The sequence below is a fragment of the Neophocaena asiaeorientalis genome, unplaced genomic scaffold, assembly GCF_003031525.2.
Source record: "Neophocaena asiaeorientalis asiaeorientalis breed wild unplaced genomic scaffold, Neophocaena_asiaeorientalis_V1.1 scaffold484, whole genome shotgun sequence".
Taxonomy (NCBI): domain Eukaryota; kingdom Metazoa; phylum Chordata; class Mammalia; order Artiodactyla; family Phocoenidae; genus Neophocaena; species Neophocaena asiaeorientalis.
Window position 1 is genome coordinate 2,295,456 of NW_020171830.1, and position 16,728 is coordinate 2,312,183.

Genomic DNA, 16,728 nt, shown 5'->3' on the forward strand with positions numbered 1-16,728 from the left:
CGCCTGCCAATGCAGGGGACACGGGTTCGAGCCCTGGTCTGGGAAGATCCTACATGCTGCGGAGCAACTAAGCCCGTGCGCCACAACTACTGAAGCCCACGCGCCATGCTCCGCAATAAGAGAAGCCACTGCAATGAGAAGCCCGCGCACCGCAACGAGGGCCCAACGCAGCCAAAAAAAATAAATAAATAACAGCTTCAGACTGCCTGTATGTGAAGGGAAGAAGTAATTAAATCCAAATGTAATCTTCAGGCATTGTAAGAAGGCAATTCTTACTCAATGTCAAATAGAGTTTTTAGGTAGTGTTAGGTAGCAAACTTATCTTAAGACTGCACAGAAATTTTTAGACCTTAAATTATTTCTACAAAACCTAAAACTCACAGTTCCATGGAAAAATATTACACATATTTAAATTAAACTCTGCACTTTGAAATCAAAAATTGACACATTTTCCAATGTTAGGGGTACCTGTGGCGGGGTGCAGGAGAGTAGACTATTGAAATTAATCATCTTTCAAAGGGCAATAACAGAATTAAAAGGTTGGATAAATTCAGTCACAGTTTTCAAAATTATTTTACAATAATTGTGGCAGATTAAAAGTGGCCACAGTTTCTTGGAGACAAGAGTCTATGTCCCCTCTCCTTAAATCTGGGCTGAACTATGACTCCTTTGACCAGATTCCAGGCTAGCCTTAAAGGACTGCCAGCTCCTGCCTTGGTCTCTTGGAGCTCTGAGCTGCCATCTAAGAGGTCCAACTACCAGGTTGAGGAAACCACATGGAGAGGCCCTCAAGCCACACAGAGAAAGAGAGGAACCCAGCTAAGCCAAGATTGCCAGCCACCACTACCAAAACACCAGGCAATTGAGTAAAGACAACTTGTACCCTCCACACCAGACCTGGTATCAGCTAAATACCTCCAAGTGATCCTAGTCAATAGCACATGGAGCAGAAGAATCAACCAGCTACTCCTGACCCACAAAACCATGAACTCTAGTAAAATGGCTGTTCTTTTAAGCCACTAAATTTTAGGACAGAAAACCAAACTCATTGTGAAAAATATATTTTGCATTGCAACTAATACTCCATAAATATACATAATGGAAACGTTTCACAAAGCAATACTTACCCTTACCATATTCAATGCATTGACCTTTCCTATTTTCCTTTTATAAAATACCACTTTTTCTATACCCAAATTGATTCATGATCTAGTTTGAAAAGCATTTTAATCTGTACGACTCACTTCGCAGGTGCATACACAAATCTAGACAGAAACCTTAATAGGACCCAGGTGTTTTGATTCCTAATACAAAGCTCTTTTTCCTTGCCCCACACTAACAGCCCACAGGTTCATAATAAGAAGCTTCTCACAAACTCACATACACACCTCAGAGCTGAGTGAAAAGTTGAAAAGCAGAGATGTCTGATGTTGGAAGTTATGTAGAAATCAGAAATAGCTAAGAGGAATGAGCCTTTTCCTTTTTTATCACTTCCCTTTACTTCCCCCCTTCTTTTCACAGATCTGTATTTTCCTACCCCTACTTCCTTTTTCCTCTGGTTATCAAGCATTATAAAACTGAGGTTTTTAAATATTAGTTGAACTTAATGAAATGTTATAGTCATATTTTTAAAAGTAGGCTAACTGAACATATTATCATTTCTTTAAAACTGTTGCTTTTTTTTTTTGGTATGAGGTCCAAGACTAATTGTGGCTGTAGGTCATTTTTAATGAAACAGAATTCTCATCACTGCCATCTCAGATCTGGTAGAACATTTTCATAACATTTGAATTAATATTAAAAGATTAACAGCTTTTTAGCAGATTACTAGTAATTGTTTCGTATATAACACAGGAGTATTTTTTGAAGCAAAGGGCTTGCTTTTGTTTTTGATCACACAAATCACTGTTGATTCCTGTTCTATTGTTTATACAATACCTGAATATTTGAGCTAATCACTAAAAAATCAGATTCAGGTTTGAATCCTATCTCTGCCACTTATTGTATAATCTTGAGCATATTAAACTCTGTGAACAGTAATGGTTATCCCATATAATTATAATAATTAATAATGCTAAGTCATAAGATTCAAATTATTAATATCAGGGAAAATTGCAAAATCTCTAAAGTAAATAAAAACTTACCAGAAATTGTTAACTGGAACATTTTAACTCTTAAACATAAGCAAAATTGGTTTGCCCAAGGCTTTTAACAGAAAACACAACCTGCTCAAAACTGAAGCTCAATGAGTTAATCCATTACAAAGCATACAATTAAGTATATTCCACTAGGGAATATTTATTCTTGGTGGGGGGGGAGGGGGTACCTACATGTGTGAATAAGAGAACTTGAAAGACAAAAATCTAAACAAGGTTACTAAACACTAAACACATCACCACAGAATTTCTTTAAATAGTGTGCTTATCTAGCACATACAGAATTCACTTTGACACGTTCTCAATTTGTGTCTTCATAGTGTAATACAAACAGCAAGAAACATGAATCAGATGTCCTGAGTGTAGAGTGAGAGCTTAGTACTTAGGGATGCTTAACTTTTCTGGGTCTATTTCCTCAGATGAAGGCAGTTACCTGGTGGCCTTGTGAGGACCTGTAAGAAAAGGTAAAAGTGCTTGACATATTCTTTAATATGTTGTTTGTTTTTAACATTTATTGATTTATTTGGCTGTGCCAGGTCTTAGTTGTAGCATGTGGGATCTAGTTCCCTGACCAAGGATCGAACCCGGGCCCCCTGCATTCGGAGCATGGAGTCCTAACCACTGGACCACCAGGGAAGTCCTAAATATGTTATTTTTATCTTTAAAAAAAAAAATTAAACTTCATTTCTTGTTCTAGAAAGTAAGACAATGACAAGTTATGACTTCGGATCAAATTTCACCTCAGATACTTACTAGCCTTTACCTGACTGACATTTAACCTCATTGGGCTTCAATTCTCTCAACACAACCATGTAAATATCAGACTTTGATTTTAAGTACCTCCTCAGGCACCAACAATCTCAAGAGTCTAAAACATGTTCAAAAGAGTTTTCAAAAATCACATGAAATTGTAAATTACCATTTCAAAGCCACATCTGGCTAATATTGAGATTTGCTGTTGTTTTCACATTGGAAACTTCAGCTACAGAAGATCCTACCCTACCTCAGGATTTGCACACCTAGCCATCTCCTCCCATTCCTGCTCCCACCAGCATTCCCAAGCAGTTTTTGGAAATACCAAAGTAGCTTCTAAAAGGGAAAGGCTAGGAAAGCCTGCTTTAACCTGTTTTATGAGTATAAAGAAGAAATACCTTGACCAACAAGAAATCATTTACATTTAAAGAGCTCTGAATCTGACTTGATAGCTACAGGATACTAACAAGTTTTCTAAGGAATGTGGTTTATTCAAGCTTCACATAGAAATGAGATCGAAGGTCTCGTGTGTGCGTGTGTGTGTGTGTGTGTGTGTGTGTTTTCCATTAGTGAAAAAATGTACTCCTTTCCCTTATTTGTGCTGAATCTAGGGGAGGAATGCTACACAAATAGGGGAAGAGGGGTACTAACGAAGGGATTCCTGTCTAATGCAGGAGGCTGGGCAAAGATAAATTAACATTGCTCCCATTTCTAAGGATTTGTGAGTGTAAGTCTAGAAATTTATATATTTCTCTACAGAGCATCTTTACAATATTCAAACTGAGGGATGAATATACCCAAAGAAGTCAAACCTACCATGTAGAGAAGAAGCTAACTCCCACACCTTCAAAAAAAAAAACTTTTCAAGCTATTTTTTACTAAATACTACTTTTTAATACTAAACATTTAGTACTACTTAATTTAATAATATAACTATGTTTTATTATAATATTTCAAATCTAAACAATCCAGCTCTGTACATTTGGATAAGCAAGTGCTATGTAAAACAAACAAGACAAAGTAGAATTGTCAGTATACTTGAATGTGATCAACATGCTATCCCATGCTAAAATGTAATATAATCAGTTCATCTTGAGTATGTGAAAACAGAGACATAACCAAGGGTGTAAATCTGCATCACTTCTACAGCTTAACAGCTCTAATCTTCACCAAAACTAAGAACTAAAAATGATAGCTAAGGTCTCAGCTCTGCATAGGAAAAACAATTTCTAAAAAACTCTATTTTAGGAGGAACCCAAGACTTCCTCAGTCATGCCTTTAAAACAAGAAAATGTTCAAATCTCTAATGTGGTTAACTTCAAAGACAACACATTTGAACTGTTTTTTTTTTTAAAGATAATTTTCTTGTTTTTCAATTTGTTTACTCAAAAACTTAACATGGCTTTCCAGACTTCAGCTCAAGGGCTCAAAGAGTAAAACTATTTTGCTACATCAAGCTTAAAGGAATTTGAGAACCCTAAGACATCTGAATTTGATTCTTTTGCTATATTTTGTTTTCCAGTGACCCCTCTTGGATGAGTCAACAGACAAATTTCTTAAAAAGACCATTTTGCAGTATTACCTATTGGTTACATAGTACACTGTTACACAGTATGCTATGAAATTAAGAACAATGTTGCTAACCTTCAGTGCTTTTGGAGTTCTAATTAAAATGCAAATAAGCTCACTAATTAAGGACCTGCTAACCCATAGGGAAAAGACTGATCATTCTGATAAGTCACTGCGTTCTTCTTTGCAAATTCATTTTCAGAAAATTTACTTCTCCACCAAATAAGCAATTCTACTACATTTTTTTAAAGAAAGAAAACACTGACCACACGGCCTTAATAAAATGTTACTATTTATATAGGAGTAATATATTTATTCTGAGGGAATTTTCCCCATGGACAAATGCACGAAATGATTATTATAGTCAAGGCTCACTATAGTCACCAGAAAGAACAGAAATGTAATCTAGGAGTGCATCTCTTGGCCTCTGTCCTCTAGTATTGGATTTATTTCACACACAAGCTCATTCCATGTAACAATAAAAAAGAAAGGTCCAAGAACCATGAAATGTTTTCAGGTAAGAGATCTATCAACTCTTATGAATAGATAAGAATTTACAGCCAATACATGAATCCATTTTGTGCCACTGAGTACTACAAACATAACCTTAAAACATCTTTAAAGAGTTTAAGAATTAATTCACTGAATAAAAATTTAGAGCCTATGTTGCAATGAAGTAATTAGTTATAAGGCATTAAGAGTGATTCAACTAGTTTCCCTACTTCAAGTAGCACTAGACGAGATAAAACATGCATACACTGTGCACTGCAATAATGCAAAGTATAAAGTACAACCAACCAGTGAAGGAGCTGTTTCCAGGCTCAGTGATTAGGAAAGTTTTGTAGGGAAGATAAACTTTGGCTGGACCTTGAGGAATGAGGTTTTCATAAATATATTCTATATATGCTATAATGAACTTTTCTCTTGCTGAGAGAATGATACCACCTCACCTCCTACACCCTACAAGGTGCTGGTGGAGCTGTTGATTAGAGCGTCCTCCTCAACATCCATGCACTCCCCCACATATATAAACACCATTGGTGTGCACGCAAGCACACACATTGCACACAGGAAAATGGCTGAGAGTATATCCAAGGCTGGCCAAAATCCCCACCTCTGATACACTAATTGATTCAATGGTGGGTATGTAACCCAGGCAGGACTAATCAGAGTATTCTCAAAACTGATACATAGATGTGGAAAGTCTCTGCCTTTGGGCTCATGAGATTTTTGGCTTAGGGATGAAAAATGCCATCTTTCTTGTTACATTAAGATGGGCTGTGTGAGAAATGAATTCAATAACAGACGACAATAGAGGCAAGAGATGCACTCCTAGAATGAGTCATATCTGGCTAGACTTCCTGCTCTTTTAGTCAACTGAGTCTCTTAGAAACTTAATGGTTCTACTAGGGATACACCAAAGTCCAGCCTCAGCCTCTAGAAGGCAAAAAGCCAAGTAACCACTTCAATATCATTTCTGATAACCCCTAATTTTGTGAGTGATCAGTAATCACATAAGCTACCTTCATACCTATAATCCTGTATTTGCAGCTAACATAGCAAAATAGCGGGGCTTATTAGTAACTAAATGTGGTTTGCTGACAAAATTGTGAGATCCTGTTAATACAGTAACCAAACTGTGTCTTGCGAAGGTAAGAGTTTCTTACATAATTGCTGTACATATTTTCTTATTCTATTCTACAGAAGATGCTGAAATCAGCATGTATGCAATGAAAGCCAAAATGCAAATGGAAACTCAGATGTTCTTATGTTGAAAGCAAATTATTGTTTCCTAGATGAATACATTTTAAAATAAATCATATGAGGGCACAAGTACAAACAAAAACATAAGAAATAAAACATGTAAGTGAGGGCAACAACTTTAAATCTGCTTTGGAAAATATTCAAAAAGTATCGTCTTCAAGCAGTATGTGAAATTTCAGTTCATGAGACCACTTCAGTGAAATGATCCTTCCAAATCTTGAAGTCCAAAAATTGAAGAGAAGTCTTTACCTTAGTCAGTTACTATTTGAAAGAAAGAAAAGCCTAATAACTCAGTTACATAACCAGCACCAGTATTATGGTAGAACTAGCCAAACAAGACCTTTGAAATAAGCATCTATTTAGTATCATCAACATGTAGAATGGGGACTGCAGGAAAATTTTAGCAAGTGATTCTGATGAGAAATTGTTGTTCCTGCACAATAGCAAGCTTTTAAAAACTGAATATTTAAATTTTTAGAAAGGCCCTCAATCCTATTATTGAATCCTTGGGGCAAGATATGTTCTGAGGCCAGAATTTTATGGGATTTAGAAATTTGTCAATTTTAGGAAGGTAATGCACTGTATGTGCTATATATTTTATAAACTGCCCAGGAAGGTTTCACTCAGCATGCCATTAACAAACACATATTTCTACAGCAAAACATACACATTTGTGTCAGACAAATAAATACTACAGGGAGCCTCAAACCCGTTCAAGTTCTGCTGCCAAATTAATTCATCTCAAACTTTTTTTTAATTTCCAGTTTTCAGAGCTTTTGGGATTTCAGAAATACAGATGAAAAGATTACAACCTATAATAAAATCATAATACTTGTTTTACAAAGTTTCAGATTTACTTAGTATCCCAGAGGTCCATTCTGTAATGATGATATTTAGACACTTGGCCAAAATATGTATTTAATGCACATCAAGTTCCTCCAGCTTCAAATCAAGAGTCCTAATATATATGTTCAATGTAGAAAAGTTGGAAAATACAAAAAAAAAAAAAAAAAGAATAAAGAAAATAAAATAACCCACAATCCGAATGTAAATTGGTGCAGCCACTATGGAGAACAGTATGGAGGTTCCTCCAAAAACTAAAAATACAGTTACCATATGATCCAGCAATTCCACTCCTGGGCATATACCCAGAGAAAACTATAATTTGAAAAGATACATGCACACCCATGATCATAGCAGCACCATTTACAACAGCCAAGCCATGGAAACAACCTAAATGTTCATTGAGAGATGAACAGATAAAGATGTGAGATACACACACACACACACACACACACACACAATGGATTACTCAGCCATAAAAAAAGAATGAAATAATGCCATTTTCAGGTACATGGATGGACCCAGAGATTATCATACTAAGTGAAGTAAGTCAGAAAGAGAAAGACAAATACTGTGTGATATCACTTATATGCACCTGGAATATCCTCTCAACCTGAGGACTTTGATCTTTCTTAAATTCTGGAAAATTCTCAGCCATCATCTCTTCTAACAAGGCCTCTCCACCATTCACACTCTTTCCTCTTTTTGGAACTCCCAGTTAGATGTTAGTTGGTACCTCTCAATATATGTATGTGTTTATATATATATATAATATTCTCTTGAGTTTTCTTGATTTCTCCGTGCTACATCTGGGTGAATTACTCAGTACTATCTTCCAACTCACTAATTTTTGCTTTAAATACGTTTGGACCAGAGTTTAACCAACTTTTTAAAAATTTAATTTTTCACCATTTTTTCTTTTATATAGCCATTTACTTCACATTTACCTACTGTTTATTTATAACATGCTTTTTTTATAACTATTACTTCTTTTATCTTTTTAAACATATTTAAAATACTTAAAAGTCATTTTGAAATTGCTCTATTAGATTTTAAGTGAGTTTATCTCCTAGTGGTTTTGTTATTTTCTAAGTAATAGTCTTCCTCACCTGTGTGCAGGCTCAGACTTTCCATTCCTTTTTCCAATGGTTTTGAGGTAAGCCACCCCTCTTCCAGAGCCCATGACCTACAAGCTCGGTGCTCTTGTACCAGGTAATAGTGGAGAAATTACAGTTCCCAACTCTAAGCCATGTGGCAGCTCAGCCACTTCTGTGTCACCAATTCAGAGCCACAGCTTTTTAAAGCAACAGCCAGGAGCAGAGGCTTTCAGCCTTCTTTTCATCCAGCCCCAGCCCAGCTCCAAGTTTCATCCAGGGTACCTGACTCCAGTTCCCCTGCACAAAGTTATTTCCACTTGCTCCTGAACCCAGGATCTAAATGCATGTTTGCTTTCCATTTCAGTCCCTGGAGATGGTTATCTTGTTCTTGAGTACACCTATATCTTTTCTTTTTCTTTTTAAATTTGTAATTGCAGTGTTTGGAGTAGGGTAGGGAGCTAAAAGCAGGATAAAGAGTACCGTAATAACAACAGCTAACTTTTACTGAAGACATACTATATGCCAATTTTATATTTACTTTTTCATGAAATCCTCTCAACAATCTTTTGAGGTAGGTATTTTTATTATACCCATTTCAAAGATGAGAAAACAGAGGCATGGGGCCAGTAAACAATCTTTCCAAGATTACCAGCTAATAAGGACCAAGAGTCAACCAAAGGTCTTAACCACTGCTCTATTGGCTTCCATCCTGACCAGAACACTCTTCAGAATTTTGATTCTCTTATTTTTTTTCCCACTTAACTCTGATCATTTTGCATACAGGCAGGATTTTAATCGATGGAAGGGAAGTAGAGCCATATTCCTGGTGGAAAGTAGCATATTGGCTTAATGTTTATTTAGTGTTATTCAGTCTAGGCCTATACCTAAAACCAGAAACATAGTTTCAATGCCTGTCTTTTTACCAAAAGCCCTTCTCACTTTCCCTGGGCTCCAGGCATTTCATGTTTACCTCTAGATACCCAGGACAATCCATGCAGGCTTTCCTCTGACTCTACCTTTTCACCACCCTCTCTCTGCCCTAGTATATAATGTCTAGGAAAGGACCTTATTAAGGGATTCATACAAAGCACCTCAGGAGACTTCTGTTTTTCATTTTCCTTCATAACCAAAGTTTTAATCTTAAAGGATTAAATTTATAAATATAAGTGAACAACATGCAATATCACCCGAAAAGAGCCAAACTCAATTTTAGGCTTCATTGTTAAAAACATAAGGTCTAGAAAAGTAAAGATTATCAGTTCCACTCTATGCTGCGCTGACAATTTATCCAACAAACACTAAGTGAATAGTTCCTAAGGACCAAGCACTGAGCAATACACTATGGATGCACAATTGATCATCCTTTCTCTTTTCTAGTATGCATACATTTTTCTCATTTAATCCTCACAACAGGCCACTCCAGGAACAGTATGCTCAGTTTATAAAAATCATCTTCTGGAGAATTTCCTGAAATAGAAAAAAAAAAAAAAAAGGTGTTTTAAAGAGATTAGACGTTGAGAACGGACTGGAGGACACAGGGAAAGGGGAGGCTGGGACGTACAGAGTAGCACTGACATATATACACTACCAAATGTAAAATGGATGGCTGGTGGGAAGCTGCTGCATAGCACAGGGAGATCAGCTAGGTGCTCTGTGACCACCTAGAGGGGTGGGATAGGGAGGGTGGGAGGGAGGCTCAAGAGGGAGGGGATATGGGGATATGTGTGTACATATAGCTGGTTCACTTTGTTGTATGGCAGAAACTAACACAACAATTTTACTCCAATAAATATGTATTTTTTAAAAAAATAAATAAAGACCAAAAAAAAAAATGAAGAGGTTACTAAAACTGTTGCTTGGTCATCTAAAATACTTACAGACTTTTATTCCTAGGTTTAATACACAATTTTAAAACACAGGGTCCTAGTGAGAGGTAAAAGACAGAAGGAAAGACTGAAAGGAGTCCCTGGAAGTGAAATGGTTAAGAAGCAATAATTTGAGAAAAGCTCAACATTTGCTGATTGGAGAAGTGCAGTTTGTTTCCTTTTTCATAGAGATTAAAATTATATATAATTTATATATATATAAATTATATAAAATTAGAAGTCATGATCCAGAACAATGTGTAATTGCTAAAACATCAGAGAGAGTTACAATGTGGTCTCTTCAGATTCAACCCTTCCTAACATCGACTTCAGAGCTTATGAATATTTGCTATGATGAATAAGTAGAGCTACTCCTGAAGAAGATTAGGCAGAACTTGAACCTGTAGGTGGAGAGACTGGTTAAGAAGCCAACACCAAGTCTAAGCAAAATAAAGTCTCAACTTGAGTTGTGGCAGCAGGGATGGAAAACAAAAGGAATTATCAGACATAACTGAAGAAGAAAAGACCAACTTTGATAACCATACGCAGAGGGAAAATGAATCAAGTATCTAGGTTCCAAACTTTGGAGTAAGAGAAGTTAGTGGTGCCGTTAACAGATGTAGGGACCATGGAAGAAGGTGCAGATTTAGGACAGCAGATGGATTTAGTTCGATATATATGACTTTGAAGTCTCAGCAAGACACTCAGAAGGAGATATTCAGCAGACAGTTAAAATTAGGGTCTGAGAGCTGAAGGTAGAGGTAGAAAGATGACACAAGTGAAAGTGTTCAGTACAAAGCCTGGACCCTCCTACACCTTCTGCTTCAGTCAGACCAAACAAATGTAGTTCCCCAACAGAGGCAGCTCTCTGCCATTTCTACCTCCAAACAAACTTTTCTATAAGCCAGACACCCTACTTCACATCTGGTTAGCATCATCTTTCAGTATGTCATCCTTCGGTATGCTCAGTTATCATTTTCCCAAACCCTACTCATTTTCCACCAAGAGGATGGTACCTGGGTCTTAGCTCTCTCGCTCCATGTACCTAATTTTTAGCACCATGCCTAAAATAGCAGGCATTTGAAAGACTGACTAAAAGAATAGGCTTGGCATGTGCTCAACAAGCCTTGGAAGGAACTCTATCCTCTTAGAGGTGACCACTGAAGAAATTAACTTGGATGATATTTCCAAAGGAGAGAAAAGAAAGTTAAGTGGTCCTAAATACACATAATCATCATGGAACATTTTCATCTAGGGAGCAGTTCCCAAAAATGCTTCTTGACTTCTTTCAGGCCTAAATACATCATCTGTAACACAAGGATCATTATTCCTACTTCACATGTTGATGGGAAGATTAAATGAGATAGCATAAATAAAGCACCTAGTATAATGTATGGCACTCAATTAATGTTCCTCAACCCAATGTGAAAATATGACAGAGCTAGCTTATTTCTTTGCAACTTCAGTAACTGCTATACCCTAAAAGGCCTAGAAAAATAATGGATATTTGAGAAAGGGAAGCTAGACTTGTGAGATGCTCTCTATGAAGCAGTTTTTTCCAGCCTCACACTATTTTCACTTTTGTGTGGATAATTCTTTGGTTTAGGGGGATTCCTGTGCATTGCAGGATGTTTAGCAGCATCCTTGAATTCCACCCACTTGGTGCCATTTGCCCTCCCCGCCAAATATGTCTCCAGACATTGCCAAATGTCCCTTAGGGGGCAATACTTCCCCTGCTTGAGAACTACTACCCTAAAACTAACTGAAATTCTCACAAAGCCCTAAATCCTTTTCTTGACATCTACAAATATATATCATAAATTTATTTGTTCCCTAGGAACTGATTCTACACATTAAATCATGCTTAGACTTTATAAGCCGTTCTCTGAAAAGTTAACCAAAACTGCTAGCTAGCCCCTTAACTGTCAAGCAAGTCATCACAGATAATGCATGCAGTCTAACCACTCAGTGTATTACCACACTGAGACCCTTAAAGCCAAACTAATATAATGAACATAGGAACAGCCAATCCCAAAAGGTCTTCACACAAAATGAAGAGATTTATCCCAGTACTCAGGTGTCTAATCCTGACTTCATGTCTACAGGTGGTACTAACTACATATTTTATGAGTTTTAATTGCCTAAGGACTTTTACAAGTTTTACGTAGACACTAATAACATGTAAAATAACATTACACCTGTTTAAGAATTATTATGTATCATATACCCATATATTGCAACAACATAAAAAGTTATGTACACTAACCGCAAAACAAAACAAAAAACAGACAGGAAAGTAGAGAAACAAAAGCTGAGTGAACAGTTCACTAGGGCTTTTGGACAAACTGTGTGAGGTTAATAAAGCTGACCTTGATCAAGTTACTTAACCTCTCTATACCTGTTTCCTCCTTGCTAAAATGTATATAGTGTCTACCTTGTAGGGTTGTTGTGGGATTGAATGAGTTAAAAAAGGTAAAATGCTGAAACAATACACATTAAACATTATTATTTATCGTTATTTTTAAGGCTGCATAGGTGAAGAGAAGCGTATCTTGGGTGGTTGTATAAAAGTAGGCACAGTAAAGTCAAACAACAATGAACATGCACCCAGATGCTCTATGTTCAAACTTCAGTTCCTTAACTAACTGTTTCATTTGGGCTTCCATTTTCTCATCTGTAAAATAGGAAAGCACTTTGAAAACAGATTACCATATGACAAAATCTAAGGGTTGTATGTTTAGTAGGATAGCAGGGGAAAGTTGCAGCTGTCTTCCAATTTGGTAGAGGAAACTTTGTGAAGAAGGTACTTTTTAAGGAAATACTCTAATAATGGGCCAACCAGGGAAAGCACATGCCTTGAACCCAGGTAGGTGTGATTCAAAAGCCTTTGCTTTAGTCTACAGTTTGAAAGCTTAAAACGAAAAAGGAACATCCTGAGTCGTTTAAAAAAAAAGTTTATTTTCTTCATATAAGGTAGGCACACTAACCCTTTGACCCTTTGAAAGTAATAGGAATACATTAAAGGCACTGGCAGGGATTTGGTCACCATCCATTCAAAACAGCGTTAACACACCACCAAACCGCTAAGTGATCTTTTCTTTTCAATTATGAAAGATTCGTTCTTTCAGAGGTAAGGGTAATGCTAGAAAAAATGAGATTTGCCTTGTATGATCAGGAGTATCCCAACAGTTTTAAATCAGTCTGATGTCTATTTTTAGATACAAAAATCTTTGCCTTCCAAGGAACATTTCAAAATCATCAAGGAATACGCATACTGCACCTTATACTTATTAGGGAGTAATATTTTAACCAATAACTTTTTGTAAGTAAAAGTTGCAACATCAAATCATATGTGAAACAAAAGTTAGGTGCAGAACTATCTCCACTGCTGCCAAAAGTGCAAAGAAAAAAAGAAAAATCAAGCTTTCCTAACCGTTCAGGGAAATGCCACCTCCGCAAAGCCTCGGAGGGGGGAGTCTTGGTCCCCGGTAGAGGGTCTCCAAAGATAACACCATTCGGTTCGATGTACGTACGAAAAGGAAGGTCAAGGCGCCCTTCCGCGACCTTTACGAAAACTCCCAAGAATTCTGTCTTTGCCCCAGGGTAGAGCTGTCGCTGGGCATTCTCCTCGACATCCCGCCGGGAAGAGGAGGTCGCCGCAAGAGACTCGGCTCAGGTCGGGTCCGGTCCTCACTGGTCGCACCACCTCAGCTCGGGCGGGCTCCCACGTGGCGCCCACAGCCTGCCCAAAGACGGCTCTGCACCCCCGGCCGGCGTTCTGATTGGCCAAGGGCGGCGGAGCGTCTCCGGAGCCGGCGGTGACTCGGCCAAACTGGGCGGGCGCCGGTCAAAGGGTCGCAGCCAGGAGGGCAGCTACCCGAGCAACCGGTCCCGTGTGTTGGCCCCATGCCGGCGGTGCGGATACCACCCGGCGCCTCGGTCGCGCAACCCCGTGTGGTCCCGGGTTAGCAGCAGGCACAGTCACCCTCTACCCTGTGTCAGGTAGCGCTCACCTCAACGCTCGGGGCGCCTCCACCTTCAGCTTTTTGGGCTTCGGCTCCTCCTCAGCCGCTGCCATTTTCGCGCTCCCACCTCACTTAAGCTCCAGAGCTCGCCCCACCCCTTCGGCTCTCGAAGGCCCCGCCCCCTCTCGCATCACCTCCTCCTTATCTCGAAACCCCGCCCCTCTCGGCTCCTCTCAGTTCATGCCTCTCCCAGGCACAGCTATTTGGCTCTACCTCTCGGCCTCACCCATTGGCTAGTTCACAGCTCCTCCTAACCCCGCCCTCCCGGTTGTAGGGACACCCTGACTGGTTTAGGCTGCGGATGAGCGCCTAAGTCCAGAAGATGTGAGAGCTCCCATTTCTCTAGACTCTGGATGATCTAGTAGATTATATCCTAAAATTCAAAAGACGTCTTTCTCCTCATTCAACGTCTTCTCACTCATTTACTCTTTCCAGTACTGTTGGTTACTTTGAAGCTGTTAGGCAATCTATCCGGCATCCCAACTCCGGGGTCCTCACGATCTTAGCTGCCTCGGCCTCCGTCAGGAGAGGACCCCGCGTCGAATCACTGACTGGCCCAGGAGTCGGGGTGAGTGTGAGGGGCTGGGGGTCTGCGGACAGGGTGGCATCACGAAAAGTGGGACGTAAGCTGAATAGCTCGGGCTCCCGACTGCAGTCTGGCGTGCGGGAGCGTCTCTGGTGCTGTGGACCGGGGCCGCGCCTCCCTCCCGGCCTTCCGGTCTTTCTTGCCAGCTGGGCCGGAAGGGAAAGGTGCACCTGCAGCCCAGTGTTCTCAGGCCCTCAGGCTTAAGAGGTTCAGGCTCATTGGGGTCCCTCACCGTGCTCTGACGCGGGAAAAAGGTCTTGTCACCCACGGAGAGCTGAAGTACCGACGACTTGGACCTCAGCCCCAGGCTTCTGCTGTGGAGGACAAAATCCTTAAGTGTCCTGAGCGGACGTCTTGTTAGAGGGTGGAGCCTGGATGAGCCTGGGGTAATGCGGTGAGGACAGTGTTGCAGTTCTTCAGAAACGAGTTGATAGGACTGTAAACTGAGGAGGTGACAGTGAGTATGGAAACGTGATAAACGATGTGCTTGGTTGGATTTGGTGGATTTGGATTGAACCCGAAGCTGAAGCTTGATTAAGAACTTGATACTTCTATAAAACTAGGAGTCCTCACATGAGATGGAGGAATTTTGTGGAGCTTGGAATATATCGAGTTTGAAACAGTAGTTTAGGTGGAGATGAAAGAAAAGTTTATTAAAAAAAAAAAAAAAGCCTGATAAGTAAGCCAGAAAGAAACTTTCCAGGAGAGAACCAAGACAGGTGAAGTTCCATATAATTTGGTAAGAAGTATTTGTTTTGTTTTGGGGAAACTTATCAGTGACATGAAATGCTGCAGGGATCAAAGGAGGAAGTAGAAGTCTGAGAATAGGTTGTTGGATTTGATGATTAGGAAGTCATTGGATCATTTGAGAGAACTGCTTTAATAGAGTCCGTTATTGAGAGGAGAGACTGCAAGTGTAGACTAATGCTTCTTCGTTTGGAGCATGAAGTGAAAGATGGTTGGCAAGGTCCATAAAAGGTTTGGGGTTTGTTTGTTTTGTGTGGGAGCAGAAAGCAAGTAACTAATGTTTAAGATTAAACATTCAAGAAACAGGAGATAAGACCTGGGGAGAGAGGAAAGGAGATGGGATCAAAATTACAAGTGGAAAAATTAGTGTTAGAAAGAACGGAGGACACTTTCATTTGAGATCATAGGAAAAGTGGAGGATTGAAATGAATGAAAAATTACCTGAATCTTAACATACCTTTAGTAGGAATGCTCTCTTGGCAATAAGATTAGCTTTTCTTACTGAATCTTAGGATTTTACAATGTTTTTAAACAGTCAACATAATAGACTATTGGAGTTCCCTGCAGACTAGATATTTTTAAGTAGCTCAATAATATTTCAATTCATACATAATGAGTGACATTTGTAGAGAAGAGGAATTCACTCTCTCTCAACAAATGACCTTCTCTCCTGTTACGCAGAGAAAATAGAAGCCATCATCTTCTTGCAACCAAATGTACAAATCTGCTTCCCTTCTGTTTAAAGAGGAAAAAGTGTCCCTTCTCCTTGGGAAGGCAAATCCTTTCACCTAGTTTCCCAGTGCCATCCTCTCCTGCCTTCTCAGGGTCTTTTTTTTTTTTTTGGTTAAGTTATTTCCTCTCTCCAATTCATCAGCCTTTCCCCTTCTACTCACATTTTTCCTTCAGCATTTAAAAATATTCTTCCTTAACTTTATGAACTAATCCCATTTATTTTCTTGTCTTTTCCTCTCCTTCATAGCTATAGTTCTTGAATGTATCATTTACTCTCATCTCTGTTTTTCCAACTTCTTGCTATTTATTTCTCAGCACACTGCAGTATATTTTGTTTCCACCATTCCACTGAGCTACCACTGAAACTGCCCTTACTAAGATCACCAAATGGGGCTTCCCTGGTGGCGCAGTGGTTGAGAGTCCGCCTGCCAATGCAGGCGACGCGGGTTCGTGCCCCGGTCTGGGAAGATCCCACATGCCGCAGAGCGGCTGGGCCCGTGAGCCATGGCCGCTGGGCCTGCGCGTCCGGAGCCTGTGCTCTGCAACGGGAGAGGCCACAACAATGACAGGCCTGCATACCGCAAAAAAAAA

General features: G+C 39.3%; 2 protein-coding genes across 4 annotated transcripts in view; one reads left to right on the forward strand and one right to left on the reverse strand.

Annotated features, from left to right (window-relative positions):
* Window positions 1-14,161, reverse strand: part of ADK (adenosine kinase) — a 485,627-nt gene extending 471,466 nt beyond the window's left edge. The window contains exon 1 of the mRNA XM_024741087.1: window positions 14,061-14,161. Coding sequence (XP_024596855.1) covers window positions 14,061-14,125 — 65 coding nt within the window. The 5' untranslated portion in view covers window positions 14,126-14,161. The remainder of the gene's footprint in view (window positions 1-14,060) is intronic.
* A 285-nt stretch (window positions 14,162-14,446) lies between these two features.
* AP3M1 (adaptor related protein complex 3 subunit mu 1) overlaps window positions 14,447-16,728 on the forward strand; it is a 23,410-nt gene continuing 21,128 nt past the window's right edge. The window contains exon 1 of one of the 3 annotated variants that reach the window (XM_024741007.1): window positions 14,447-14,640. The gene's annotated coding sequence lies outside the window, so the exon portion shown is untranslated. Of the gene's footprint in view, window positions 14,641-15,144; window positions 15,398-16,728 lie in introns of those variants that run through there. The other 2 variants (XM_024740990.1, XM_024740999.1) reach the window with 2 other exon arrangements.